Raw genomic sequence first — 15,781 nt, 5'->3', positions numbered from 1 at the left:
TATGTCATTTGTAAAAAAAATTGAGGAAACTCTATGTAAATTGGAATAGCTTTGTTTTAATTGGGATTTAGTCTCCAAGTGCACATTAAGATGGAAAAAGAAAGTGTTCCTCCCAGTTCATGGTTGTAATCTACGTTGGACATAATTTCAGGGGTCATAATATAATCATGTACAAAGTCTTTGTTATTCATCTTCTTCTTCTTTCTACTTCTCCAACCTTAGTTTGTGAAAACAACCAACACATATTTCATTAAAAAAATGAATTTATTGATTTTTCTATTTATGAAATAAAATAAATATTCCTAGTATAATATATGCCTCGAGTTTATCATAAAGTATATGTTTGATTGTTTAAATATTTGTTACCATCCATTCTATCACACATACACCTTACATCACACTTAGATAAACATTTAGAATCATATTTCCGCATACAGTCAAACCTGTCTTAGCGACTACCTGTGTATAAAAACCACCTGCTTATTAAGACCACTTTTTGAGGTTGTTAATTTGACCTGTGTATATAGACCATTTTAATGACTTTATTTTCCCTTTGTTCCTTGGGTGGTCTTACTAGACAGGATTGACTGTATTACAAATACTTGTTGATACAGTTGTTCTTTAATTTTTACAAGAATCATTTTTTACAGATAAAACCATAAATATCAATTACAAGATGTCAAACATTGAACACAATTAAATTTGGTGTTAATCTGTATGTATGTTACATCTTCAGTTGTGTTTTATTCAACAAGTTCGATCTGTAAACAAATTTTGTTTAATTTTCATTTTATTTTATTTTGTTTTGTTTTTGTTTTTTGTTTTTGCAATTTTAGTAATTGGTAATCATGAGCCAAGAATGTTTTCCATATCTTTATTCTGATCTATCATCAAGCACCCTTTCATGTACATTTCTACATATATTAATTAACTCAACAAGGGAGATAATCATGCCTGAAGCTTTTAATACCATGATATTTTTTTTATGGATTTGAATTTTTGGGATAAAAATTCATATTTTGAAGATGTAAAAATAAAATGTCTACAATTTCCTCTGAGTGTAAAACTAATAACTCCAAATATCGTAAACTATTAAATTAAATTTTGTAGATTTGATTTGGTCCGTCGGTAATTTAAGCCAAATTTAATTATGGCCATACAATACAATAGACATTGTATGTATACAGAAAAAATGGTATAAAATAAACAATGTTAAAGGACAGAGATATGTAGAAATAAAAATATAGCACAAAAAGATAGGGTAAGGACAGAAAATCTACAGGTATACATATATGTAAATACTCATAAACTTTGTACATGTAAATATAGAAATTTTATAAAAAGAACTTGATCTTCAAGCTGAACTAAGTATCTCATTTTATAATCACGTATATTTGTTTAAAAATATGGATGTATAAATATACTTATAACTTCAGCTAACTATCTAATATATGGAATGGACGGCATTTATATTACAAGTTGTTTTAAATCTAAAATACATGTACATGCAAAGGTTGTAATTCACTATCAACTTAATGTTGTTTATATAGGAATTTATTATCACAGACAAAATAAATCACAGCAAGAAATACTTTCCTTGGACAAAATATGCAAAGAAATTTCTACCTTATAGATAATAGGATTAAATATTAATCTCCATGGTAACACTTGTTTACCAATACAATACTTTTCATCCACACAATATATCAAATAAAAGTTTTATTAATGAACTGACTTTTTCCATATATGGATATCTGTATTAGACAATATTACATATTCATATATCTGTATTTCTATCAGATCTTCTTTCCAGCATGTACATACATTAACTTTATGTATAGTATGAGTATGGTATCACAGTTACAATGACTAAGGGCAGTTCTGTATTTTCATTGAAATACCCGGGAAAAATCAATTGAAGGGAAGAAAAACGCTTTAAAAAGAGTATATATTTCAAATTAATATATATTTCAAATTCTCTACTAATAACTAATTCTTGGAATGATATGATTAAATATAGTATCAGAAACTACCATACTTGATAGCACTTCCGTAGTTATCTCCCCTGAAAAATATCCACATTCACACTCAGACACTTTTTCATCCAATTCTGATATAAATTCCTTATCTCGTACATAACACACAGTTTTATATACCACAACACATATATACTTCTGAAAGTATTTGTCAATACATGTCCTAATCCAACCATTATAACATTTCATTGATTATGATTTCATTAATAGAACATTTTAACATGATAGATACTATAAATAGAATGATTTAAGGATCAATGTCCATATTCAATAGGTAATTGAATTTTATAGAACTAGGAACTTGTACTGGCTTAGTTTGTGGTTATACAAAACCCAAAAGTTCAACTGATCAACCTCCTTAGATAAATTCCATTAGGACATTATGAACATTTCTATAATGTCCAGTTTGTTTCTTTCAAATCAAGTTATTTGTCTTAAGGAGATGATTTCAGGAATGATCCATACATCTATGGAAGTCCACTGTATAATCCTCAAAATCTGAATCCTGTTCACTATACACACAACAAATCGTTGGTAACCAGTACCCAACTGTCATCGTTGCTACCGTGCTGCCGGGTAGTTTGTGTTGAGGTTTGAGTAGGCCCTACTTAGTTGTATAAGGTCCTGAAATGTAAAAAAAAAACAGCGATTAAATGATCAAATCATAAATATACATGATACAAGAGCTAGTCTTGCCGTAATTGATGTCATACATGTATATGAACTTCAGTTATCTTAGAACAGCGGTAACTTGCTTTTAGTTAAAGGACATGAACCTAAAATAAGTTGTTCTGAATGCTTAGATATGGTTTTCAGATGTTTATTGAATATTTTATTACAATGATTGGTTATCTAAAACGACAGGAAAACGTGGGGAATACCTACCCGAAAAATGATAAAAATAGACAGTCATATTCTATTTTTGGAACACAAAACGAAAGTTGGTCGAAAGCGAAGTTATAATCAACAACAAACTTGCTGACATGACAAGGTACATGTGTATATTAGTTTTCCACATTTTAAGATAATTTTTAATTTATGATAGTTGACATAAGAAGTATAAGCCATATTTGTTAATATCCGTAATAAAACAATTTGGGTTTAGCATACGAATGATAAGTCAGAAGTCAAACGAGACAGGGCACTATGAAGGGAAGTTCTTGACCCAATTGCACATATATACATCACGCAAGTATTAAGTGGGAAGTTACTCCTGTCTTTTGCATTGCAGCGATCCATTTATATTCACCTACTTTCCAAATCGTGCACGTACTGACTCTTGTCGTAATCCGTTTTCTATCGACTTCACCCACGTTTTCGACCCACCATTTTGTTTACGTTCATTTAAGTGGTGCATTGTTTACGTTTTTATTTTATTTGACACATTTGCACAATAACTGATATATATTACTTAGTAAGGTATCTGACACGTCTTAAATATGTATTTTAAGCAAATTTACATGGTTTATTTAGGTTCATGTCCCTTTCAATGAGTGTCATTTCTAAACTAAAACTGACTTGCTTAGCAAGCATAATCTATCAGAAAACCATGAGCAGCTTGGTTAGTTTTTTTTTTAATCTTTATTTTTACTTTACTCACATATACAATTGATTTAACTAGAGTTATTGGATGTGAACAGATACAAGATGACCTTCCCAACAATATAGGTTTTTCCAGGGTACTTAAGATTTTCTCGCTGGAACTCTTGCATATGCTTCAAATTTGTTCATTAAACATAAACTAATATGTTGTTTTGATGTATTTTGCAATTGTTATTGAAATGAATAAATAACATTTTATAGTGCAATAGTTAAGACTAACCTTGGCTTGGTTTGTGAGTGTATTCTGTAGTTTTGTCATGTCGCCCATTTTCTGTGACATGATATTGCGACTCCTCTCCTGCTGTTCGGCGGCCATGTCCGACTCCATCGCTGCTGCCTTGGTGCGGTGAGCCAGGAGGTTGATCATACGTTCCTGGTGAGGTGTGGGGGAGGGAGACCGGCCCATTGTCTGTAGACAAATAAGTCAATATTATACTATAACTTTTTTGTATTATATAATAACAAAATGGAACCTACAATGTAGCTATTGAGACCAAAATGAAGTCTGTAATCAGCAGGTGATAGCTTTAGAGAGGTAAACAAAAACAGCTAATACTTAATCTTGATCCTAAAAATTCTGTCTACATTATGTTCATAAGTAGCAGGTCCTTACATACTGTTAGAGGTTAAACATTTCTTAACTTAACTACCATATATATATATAAATCTTGTAATATTGTATTGCACTTACAATTATACCTTTTAAAGTTTTACTAGAAGATAAATCCACTTGATTCTCTAGATAGTATTGGTTGGTTTGCTTTACTCATATGAGTTAATTATTTTATTATATTAGCAATCAATATCTCAAAAGAAATATCACAATTATGCAGGAAACATCTTGCAGCATACAAAACCCAATGATACACTGAAAGCATTACAAAAGTATAAGCCAATACAACCATGGTAACTACAAGCTATACATGCTTACACTGGGAATATACATACTGGTTATCTATTAGTTGTGGAAACATATTTCAGTTTAATCAAAATTAGGCTTTAAAGTTAATGAGTTATACAATATATACACAGGTAACTCCATTAGGACACGATATGCACACTGGTAAATAATATTAGATAATTATATAGAGCAGTCCTTATCATGATCTTAAACTACACAGTAAGGGGAGGCAATCCAACATTACACAATACCAAGGGTAGATAATTCTAATCTACATACAACCATCAGACAGAAACATCACATATCCATGGGGAGATAATCTCAAACTACTGTAAAATACGATACCATCCAGCTGCAAGCAACTAATGCTTAATTAGGAGAAGATGGCTCCTGAACAAACTCAAGGGGAGATAATCCCTCACTTCATACACCAAGAGGATGATATAATACCCAATAACACACAACAAAAGGGGGAATAACATACAATTAAGGGGAGATGAAGCTTAATTATTTACAGCTCACCATCATCACAGACATAAATGAGTTTGCCATACCTAATGCAAATTCTACACTTACAATTGTACACAAAAAATCAGCATTGTTACAGTTTGAAATGACATACAATTGTATTATTTTTTCACACACAACTAGATTTAGAAGAACTATGTCCTGCATGCTTTGTAAATTTCTCTTGTGGGTATCTCAACAGGATGTGTGACGTGTGGATTAATTGTGAGTGCTGTAAAGCTGACAAAATCAAGCTTAGAGGACACAAATGAATATTAAATGAAAATGTGAATGAAAAATACACACAACAAAACACCAACCTATACACACCTACACCACAAACACACTCCAGAACTGAAGGACCTTCAGTGAACTTACGGGTAACCTAATCCCCAATTTACTTACCCTGACCCCAGTGTATTTACCCTGATCCCCAATGTACTTACCCTGACCCCAGTGTACTTACTCTGACCTCCAGTGTACTTACCCTGACCCCCAGTGTACTTACACTGACCCCCAGTGTACTAACTGACCCCCAGTGTACTTACTCTGACCCCCAGTGTACTAACCCTGACCCCCAGTGTACTTACTCTGACCCCCAGTGTACTTACTCTGACCCCCAGTGTACTTACCCTGACCCCCAGTGTACTTACTCTGACCCCCCAGTGTACTTACCCTGACCCCCAGTGTACTAACCTTGACCCCCAGCGTACTTATTTCGACCCCCATTGTACTTACTCTGACCCCCTGTTGATAATACGAGGGGTTGTTGAGATCAGGCACAGAATACGATGATGCTAGGCGGTCTCCACGCAGTGATCTATTCTCTGCGTTAAGCTGAGCCACCTGTGACTGCAGGTGTTCGATCATTTTGGATGCATTAATATCGTCGTTAGACTGGCGGTTAGTGGGCGTCCTGACCCCCAGGTACTTATTTCGACCCCCATCGTACTTACTCTGACCCCCTGTTGATAATACGAGGGGTTGTTGAGATCAGGCACAGAATACGATGATGCTAGGCGGTCTCCACGCAGTGATCTATTCTCTGCGTTAAGCTGAGCCACCTGTGACTGCAGGTGTTCGATCATTTTGGATGCGTTAATATCGTCGTTAGACTGGCGGTTAGTGGGCGTCTGACCCAGCAGGCGCTTTTGGTGCTACACTCAGAGAAAGAAGAGAGAGAGAAGGAAAGAAAACATTAATATAGGTCATGCAGACAGAAGAAAACATGCTCATCCATAAGTGTGCTCAGCTACATGTCTGTAATCAACTTTATGTTATTTAATTAACATATATATATGATTGCTCAGGTAATGTCTGTGTACAATGCTAAATGAGTTATATAGTAAATATAAGTATAATATATGTAGTATATATATATAGTATAAGTATAATATATGTATATATATATGTATATATATGTAGTATAAGAATGAATATTTGACCACAGAAGAGGTTATTTGTTATTTATATAATAAACTTTAGGCTTAGTAGTTTTGTAAATGTTAAGTAACTTTTCTATCAACTTCTATTTAAATTTACAATTAGATTTAAAGCAAATGTGATAAACTGATTTGGCATTTCAAGTCTGAGAGTAAAACTGGATTTGTTTTTTTTTCGTAAAATAGCCTAAAGATAAATCTTGTTTCATACTTTGCTGTTTTGCATGAGTCTAAGCAAAGATTTGGAAGTTCCAAATATGAGGATTTTGAAAGTTGAAAATCATCATCCACTAATTTAGGATGTATGTGAATTAATTTGGCCACTCCCAGTATACATGTAATTTTAATTTTGTGAAGAAATATCAACATTTTACCAAATTATTTTCATGCTACACATATTTCTCCCAAACAATCATATCTAGATTGATTTGATGTGCATTGTGCTTTTATACTTCCAATCCAAATATACTAGAAAATATGATGGAAAAAAAGTTAATATGCAGACAATATTAGCACACTTGTGAATGTTATACAAAATAAGAAGCAGAGTAAAACCACACATATACACAATATTGAATAAAACACTAATACAATTTATATATATATAGTCCTTGTACATTACACAAGCATGTAAACTAAAGGATCAGTGTATTTTATCATTATAGCTATTTACAAATGACTATATCATAGCTGTGCCAAAGTTATTGATAGGTATATGTAGTTATTCAGTGAATATTCTTATATACATTTATAACAGAAGGTTTGCTTTCTCCAAATTTGAATGGGACAAAATTACTTTTTTAAATAATTAAAAAAAAAATACAATAATAAGAATATCACCAACAATTATTTGTATTTATCATACATAAATGTATTTCAAAATCAAATTTAGATTTAAAAGCTATAGGTATGCCTAACTTCCTAATATGCCTAAATTTTGGTAAAACATGCACAGTATGTTTCAGATCATGTCTATTTTAGAATTCTCTAAAAAAAAAATGTGGAGTATACGCAAAACAAAAAACTAACAAAAAACAGCAATATAGAAAACCCTAAAGAGGAATAATGATAACTTAAATGATAAAACAATACCACAGTGAACCACCCATTTAGAATGTACCATGGTAACTAAGGGACATAACTCTGACATACCATTGCTAGTCGTTTAATTTCTCGCTCCAATCTGTCCACTTCCTGCTGTTGGAGATCACTGCGGGGTTTAAACTCATACTGGGGAACTTTTGGGGGTTTGCTGTATTGCCTGATAAAATAAACAAAACATTAAGTTCATATATGTTAGACACCTCCTACACATGTAATATGAAAATCAAATACAATAGGAAAATACCTGAAGTAGGGAATTAAACCAACTGATTTACACAGAGTAAATACTTAAAAAGCTGGAATCTGATGATATTCAACTTCAGATTTATACCATGTCAATCATGACAAAATATCTGAAGGCAAATGTAATTAAAAGGGGGCTAGCTTTTAAAACTTTTTGAACATCAGCAACATTTAAATGAAGTTTGTAAAGTAAGTGCTCCACTAGATTAAGTCCTTAGTTTTATGTTAACCACCATTACGCTAAGTTACAATTACAATATTTGAATGAATATTGTTCTTACCCGTTTTTAACATCTTATTCACAAACACAGTTACATACAATAGCAATACAGATACTATAGGCATAGTGACAGATTCTACACAGCTCCTTACAAAAACTACAGGTATATACCATATTTGTACTGTGAGACAGAGAGCGATATATTAAAAGGGAGAGATAAATAGAGAGACAGACGGAGGTGATCAGATCGTGCATCACTGATTGAGCCAATATAACCATAAGGATATCACACGTTCAAACCTGCATTCTTCCATTAATCAAAATGAAATCCCTCCAAATTGTTGTAATTATATTAATGATAAAGTTTATGGCATCTGTTTTTTTCTGAATTATGATTGTAAGATTACATTTATTTAGAAAAAATAATTTTGTTCAACTAATCAACCCAGGTTTGAGCGCGTGATTAAGGAGTATATACAGAGAAGAAAACAAGCAGAAACTACAGATGATTAAACTTAAATCATAATTGTAAAACTGATTGCTGCTATTTCATTACATTATCATTCAGCCAGTCATAAAGCAGATGTCACATATCTTCATTGCTGAATTTTTATATAGGATCAACATAATATGTTAATATGGTTACAATATGTCAACCTTACTACTTGATATAAATACATAGCCTTCTTTCACTTATTATTTCGTATGATAATCAATACCATTTTTTAAATGGAGTTGATTCGACGAAATTTCTTAGAAGGTTTCTTTTAGGATACATATGCTGTATACCCAGTATATAATCTTTTTAGTATCGATGTTGTCAAGGGGGTTGTCTGCAAATAAGATCCCCCACCACGTTTGACCTTAATTTCTTCTCTGGATTAGGGGTCTTATTTGTGGTGTAATACGTTACATATATTATACTATATATAATCATTTATTAATCATTGAAAGAAGTGACAATATTTATGACAAAATGAGTTTTGATTAAAGTGCCACAACATCACACCAAAACAGTGCCGTTCACCTATAACACTCAATGTTTACATTTCATTGTCATTTTCCAACTTTTCGTTTTCTTCCCGTATGTTAAATAAGGCGTCGGTTTGTGACTTCCATGTATCAAAGTTTTTCCTCAGAGTACTAAGTTCCTCGTCCTTTTTGCGTAGAGAACGTAAATGATTTCTGTCTCTTTCCATGTACGTCTTGTTCAATCTGTTAGTCTCCAAAGCATGCTCCTAATTAATTAGTAATTGGCAAATCATACTCTTTATTAATTAGTTATTGGAAAAACATGCTCCTAATTAATTAGCAATTAGCAAAACACTGATGCAATAGCAATCCAAAACACAGTAAAATCAGACCTTAAATCCAACTGGTTTTATGATGTCAAGCACTATACTGTAAGATCATCCACGACCAGATCTGTATAATGTTTGTCCTGTAGAGCAGTTTTTGTCCTTAACTGATGTTACAGCTTTTGAAGTTCATTTATCTCTTTTTAAATCAATGAACCAAGGCTATTTGCCTGTATCATCATATAATTATGATGATTAAAATCTAAAATTTGAAATGATAATTTAACTTTGACAACAACAATATTCAGCTGATTTTCTAAATCAACTAATAACATCATCATTAAAACATCAATAGATTTTTTTCTTGTTCTTCAAAATAGGTTTTCTTGGGGCAATTATGGAAGGCTTGACATGATAAGTACAAGTTGATTTACACACAAAAACAAATTAACCGTCAGTAATCATCAATTAAAATGGTATTAGTAAACATTAAGTATAATTAGCGTCTAGTTTACTACATATAGCTAAAGGAATAAAAATGTTATTCAGACCCTAAAACCTTACATGTGTGTTTGGTACGGATCTATGAGTGGATTCTTATTTTCATAACACTGAATTATCCCATATTCAAAACTATTTGTTTGGTCTATTCAAATTTTAAGTGAACTTTGTGTGTGAAACATTCAAACTAACTGAAAGTAGTAATGACCAATCTTTATTGGTTCACAGATGTCTTGCTCCAAAGGAAAAGAGATTTGCTTCCACAGTTAGTCTATGTTTAGAATTCTTTGTGGGTAGACTACAAACTAGTGGTATAAACCTAGGTGCTCAGGGGAAGGGCCAATCCCACTAGTTTGATGAATTATCTAAAATCAATTAATCTTGTTTCGATACTTTGCAAAGTGCATTTATGGCAATATGAATACATTTTTTGACCACTCTTTCAATTTCCTCTAGATCTATATCTGGTCGGATTCCATTTTTCATAGAAATTTCTGTCAGGACAGATGTCAGATAAGACAGGTTCTACTGTAGTCTAGCTAGCATTAAGGGTTAATTAAAGCATGCTCTCTCTAGCAGGTAAAGGGAGGTAATTAGTCAGACAAAAATCCAATTGTTTTACAAAAGCCTCGGGTCTTACATGGTGGCTGCCAAATCGTTGTTGGGCATGTTGTGAATAAATGTTTCACGTAGCTCATTCTGAGATCCCTGCAGGAATTACAGATATACATACTCAGTAGTCAATGTCTAAATTCACCATTACAACTGATGAACAAATATACTGAAAGTAAACTGAACATATATTTACCATTATCTCTATCTCAGTATTACAAGGTTACATTAGGATAAAACTATGAACAAATATCTTGAAAATATACAAATATACAAAACAATTTAAAATATTTCTATATGATCTGAGTAAAGCCCTAGCTTTCTCCTTTCTCTCTATCATTATTTTAAGCATACCTTTGCTAGTTTGGCCTTTAGTCTTTCCAGCTCCATGTTTTTCTCTTTTTCTAATTCCTCCTTTATTTTCTGAACCATTTCCTCCTGAAACATAACAACACAGTAAATGTACAATGGACAAAACTTTTGTATATTTCACCCACTGATGTAACTCCATTCAGATTTAAACAAATCATGTTCAGACATACAATCATATGTCATGCAATTGTTGATAATGTAAAAGTTTTCATGCATGTTTTAGGAAAATGTTACATATCAAAATAACTATGTTATTAATGAAATGATATACACAATGACTTGTGAAGATTAAAATCACTGTAAAACATTTTTAAGAAGAATTTTTTTTTTATGAGTTACATTTTAACATTTGGTTAAATATGATGCATGCTTGTCAGATTTTTCTATGAAACTGTCATAAAAATTTAGAATCTTCCAAAGTTAAATTAACATAAAAACAAACATTTCTCAATGATACCTGATTAAAATTTGTTAGAAAAAAGCATTGAGTCATTTAATTAACAGAGTTATCTACCCTTTGGAACTATATCATACATTACTTTATGTCATAAATACAAGTGAGAAAATTACTTTCTCACAAATTCATCAAACATTTAATCTGATTCACAATAGATTCCTAATAGCAAGGGCAGATAACTCTATGTAATTAACAAGGGCAGATAACTCTGTGTAATTAACAGAGACTGTCAGCAATGGTTAATCCTACCTTCTCCCGATCTGTCCTCAATATGGAGGATTTTTGGCGTTTTAGTTCTTGTTTCAATTCTTGTACAAGGTTACGTAGTTCCTCATTACATGCCCGTAGGTTAGCCTGTCACACAACACGTAAAGCTATGACATCAGCACACAAATCCATGACATCATCACATAAAAGTATGAGATCTTCACACAAAATTATGAAATCAACACATGAAATTATGACTAGTATTCAAAAACATGACATGAAAACATGATTAGATTAGTTTGACAATCTAAATCCATGAAATTAGTTGTTATATTTACAAAGTTAAATAACAACAATTAATTTATAATAAATGTATGAGTCTAAAATCAACGAAGCATTATAGTGATATGATACATCTGTTTTATATCAAATGGATTTGAAGTTTATGGATTTTCGTTTTCTTGAATTGTTGCTGCAATTAACAGATACAGTTTGAAAGTTTCAAGTCCCATTTTATAAATGGTGTTTTTTTCTTTCACAGATTTTTTCTTAGTACAGAAAAGCAATAAGTTAAAATTATAATCATGTTATTTTGAAATTATTTTCTTTTTCTTCAATAGATAACAGCAAGATTTTCAAAGCACTCTTATTCAAAAACTTAATAGTAATTTATAATTTATCTTTGGTGACGTTAAAACATGACAGATGTTTGATGATAGAGTTACATCCTCAACAGATCAGATACAATCAAGGATTTGTTCTCTCGTCTTGAACCTAATTCTAGCAATATTCCTACAGAGACAGTTAAACACTGTTTCCATGGAGAATCTGAAATCAATTATTAGTTATATATTGAAAAGAATGAATGCAATAGATGAAATTTCTACAATAAAATAATAGAACAACAGTCTTATATATTTGGTCATGATTTCTCAAAACTAACAGTTTCAATATTAACATTATCAAAAGATGGTAATAATGATGTCCCATTTTCATGTTTAAATCTTGTCAATATAACACTTTCTTTTTTCTCTCTTTTGAATAAATTAGAGAAATTATTTGTAATTCTTTACATCATGTCGAATACTAATGCAATACTATGAAATTTTTATTAGAATTGCAAGCATATTTTAATAATATTTCAATTTTGTTATTTGAGAAATCTGTACCATGTTATAACCTCCACCTGCATGAAAACATCACTGTTAGAAAGAGACGCCGACCCGTACATAGAAAACATCATGGTTTCTCTATCTCTAAATTGTCTGAACAAATCTGTTGTGTTTCTTTTCTATATCTGTTATGGTCTCTCATGCATTTTAGCGATACAAATGAAAGGGAAAAAAATCAGTAGCATCTTTGGAAATCATTATCTAATGTAAATACAGAAGAAATGTCATGCACTTTAAATAAATTTTGACCAGCTCTGCTAAAAATCATCTCAAGACACAACTTCAATTGGCTGACTTAAAAAACAGCATGCTATTTTGATTTCTGATATGCAACATTTGAATATGAATACTTGATCAACAGCATGCTTCATTCTGTCTTCTGATACAAAGTGAAACACTGATGTAAACTTATAGACATATTAATACAGTACTGAGCGCTATACAGGACGGTTTATAACATCACTAAAGACGAAGCGACACAGAAACAGGTATCAGGACAGTAAAAACCACCACACTTCATCTGAAGTCCTCTAAAAATTGGCTTTGTTCTTATAAGGTGACAGAAAATGTTCTTGTTCTTAACAAGTAAACACAAGTTCCTGCACTACTATCAAAGTCTATATTGGAATATCAATTTCATTGAAACAAATTGTGTTCAATACGAAACAAATTGTGTTCAATACAGAACATTTTTTAACCTTAAATTATTTAATGTAATACACAAAATATACTGAGATCAGATACTGATTTGAAGGTCAAATGTGATGACCTTGAAGTTTAAATTGACCTAGTCAAACTGAAGATTTAAAATTGATCAAGGCAGAAAGGTTAAATGTCATAATGTCTACAGATTATTTCTTTAATTCTTTAACAAAATCCATTTTCCAGACAACGGGAGACAGAGTTTGGTGTGGTGGTTTTGAAGTCCTGTGAGTAGATTTGTACAGACAAACCTCTGTATAGCCATTGTTATACCATCCTTCGTGCTGGACCTGGTACAGAAAACACCAAACCCTCACTCTCTGTATCGACCACACTCTTCATACATTAACACTGAATGTACTAGCTTTTTAGTACAATAAACACTGCTCATCCGAAACATATCAATTGTTTCATTCTAATTAACAAGAATCCAATTTTACCTTAAATGCAGTTTTGGCAATACTATAACTAGCTATTACAACCCCTTTTAAATATATTGGCAGGTTCTTAAATAATGATTAGAATACTATGAGTGTATAACACAGTCTTCTCATCAAATTAAAAAATAATCAGATACCAGGATAGACCAAGGTGCAGATGTGTAACAGACAAATGATAATGGTGTCAAGTTTAGAGTTGTTTATAGTTATTTTGTAGGAAAACGCAACAGAGAGGAATTATGCCAAGGGAGGTAAATAATGAAATGCTGCAAGTCAAAGAAAGATACATAACCATTTTCAAGGGAGGCAATTCATTCATATCTGAGATATTTGATTACCAAAAAGGTATAAATATTGCTATTGATGGAAGGAAAGTGAAATGATTTGATTTCTGATCAAACACTTGTGCAAACCTAACTATTATATTTGGCATTTATAACAATGTATTGCTAGGCCAGTGTATAACTTACCAAGGCGGATGTTGTTGGGGTTCTCACTTGGCTGTCACCTTGGAAACTAAAATAAATACAAAGGTGGAGTTATTTACATTATTTTACTGATACATGTATTTTCAAAAGTAAATATACATATATATTACATGTATACATCCTTATAGCTACAAAATTTATTACAATTGAAGTTTATACATTAGCTATGACAATACATGTATTTGCTAAGTGAAATTTTCATGGACCAACACCTTAGCTACAACTTAACTAACTTAGCTACTTTACTAAGTAAATCTTTCATGAACCAGCACTTAAGCTACAGCTTTAACTCACTTTGCTAAGTTAACTTTTCTTGGACCGACACCCAAGATGTTGGAAGTTTTTCGGCATTCCTCGTTGACCTCGTTAACAATGGTTCGTTCCATCCTATCTAGGACTGTGGAGTTCTGTCTATCGTGGTGTATCCACTGGATGCGCTCCGACTTCAGCTTCCGTAACTCTTCCTCCTGGTCCTTTACAATGTCCGTCAGTTTGTCAATTTCCCGTTGATAATCCTAAAAAATTGTAACAGAGGATATATTATATAATATCAATCACTGCCTCTGCTAGGGATCAAGCTCAGGAAAAGTTATCTTTATCCAAGTTTTGTAAATTACAGAGTTAATTACCTAGTGGGTAGGTAATGATTGTGACATCATCTGTTTGCAAGGGCAACGTCATACTTTTCAGAGAAATCAACATGAATTTTGTTCACAAAATAATGATGTCAAAAACTCTGTATTATACAGAGTATTGTGGCTAGTGTTGACTGGGGTATAATTGATAAGAATAGACCCACATATAGTTAAGCTAACAATACATCAATCTTTATTTTTGGTTCCAATGCTATGTCAGTCTTAACATTTCACAAAAGGGGAGATAAATTAGTATTGTAATGTCACTAAGCAATTGTCAAAATAAAACAGATTCTGGAGGTCAGTTGTTAACATCATATCAATTTACTCCTAGAATATCTCATAACAGCAATATAGTTGTACAGTTGCAGGAAGAAATAATTCCCCATTTGTCAATTTCTAAGTGATATAAGCAATATACAGGTAAACTTACTTGTAATTCTTTCATTTATTTATTCACAACTATATTTTGTTTACAGAAAATACATTTACAGCAAATAGAGTGAAATTCAATCTCCCTGAATAAAAGCAAATATACAGTATTTTTTTCAAATGAGTTTAACATTTTCTAACTTGTAGCATCTTGACATGTATCAGCTCTTTAATGATAAACATATTGTCTTGTTTATAATCTATTTTACCTGTGTCGTTTTATGTATTTTACCTGTGTCATCTATATGTATTTTACCTGTGTCATCTTATGTATTTTACCTGTGTCATCTATTATTTACCTGTGTCATCTATTATGTATTTACCTGTGTCATCTTATGTATTTTACCTGTGTCATCTTATGTATATTTTTTTAACCTGTGTCCTATCTATATGTATTTTACCTGTGTCAT

General features: G+C 31.8%; 1 protein-coding gene across 1 annotated transcript; it reads right to left on the bottom strand.

Annotated features, from left to right (window-relative positions):
• Positions 1-245: 245 nt before the first annotated feature.
• LOC138330709 (myosin heavy chain, clone 203-like) lies at positions 246-15,781 on the bottom strand. Its single transcript, XM_069278244.1, has 10 exons — positions 15,773-15,781; positions 14,599-14,819; positions 14,287-14,332; positions 13,628-13,666; positions 11,545-11,649; positions 10,821-10,904; positions 9,103-9,293; positions 7,641-7,749; positions 3,859-4,047; positions 246-2,660 (listed from the first exon to the last, which is right to left on the bottom strand). Exons 1-10 carry the CDS (start codon positions 15,779-15,781, stop codon positions 2,598-2,600), a joined length of 1,056 nt encoding a protein of 351 aa, XP_069134345.1. The 3' UTR covers positions 246-2,597.

The sequence above is a fragment of the Argopecten irradians genome, chromosome 9 (genome assembly GCF_041381155.1).
Source record: "Argopecten irradians isolate NY chromosome 9, Ai_NY, whole genome shotgun sequence".
In the NCBI taxonomy this organism is placed as follows: domain Eukaryota; kingdom Metazoa; phylum Mollusca; class Bivalvia; order Pectinida; family Pectinidae; genus Argopecten; species Argopecten irradians.
This window is presented reverse-complemented; position numbering and strand designations above follow the sequence as displayed.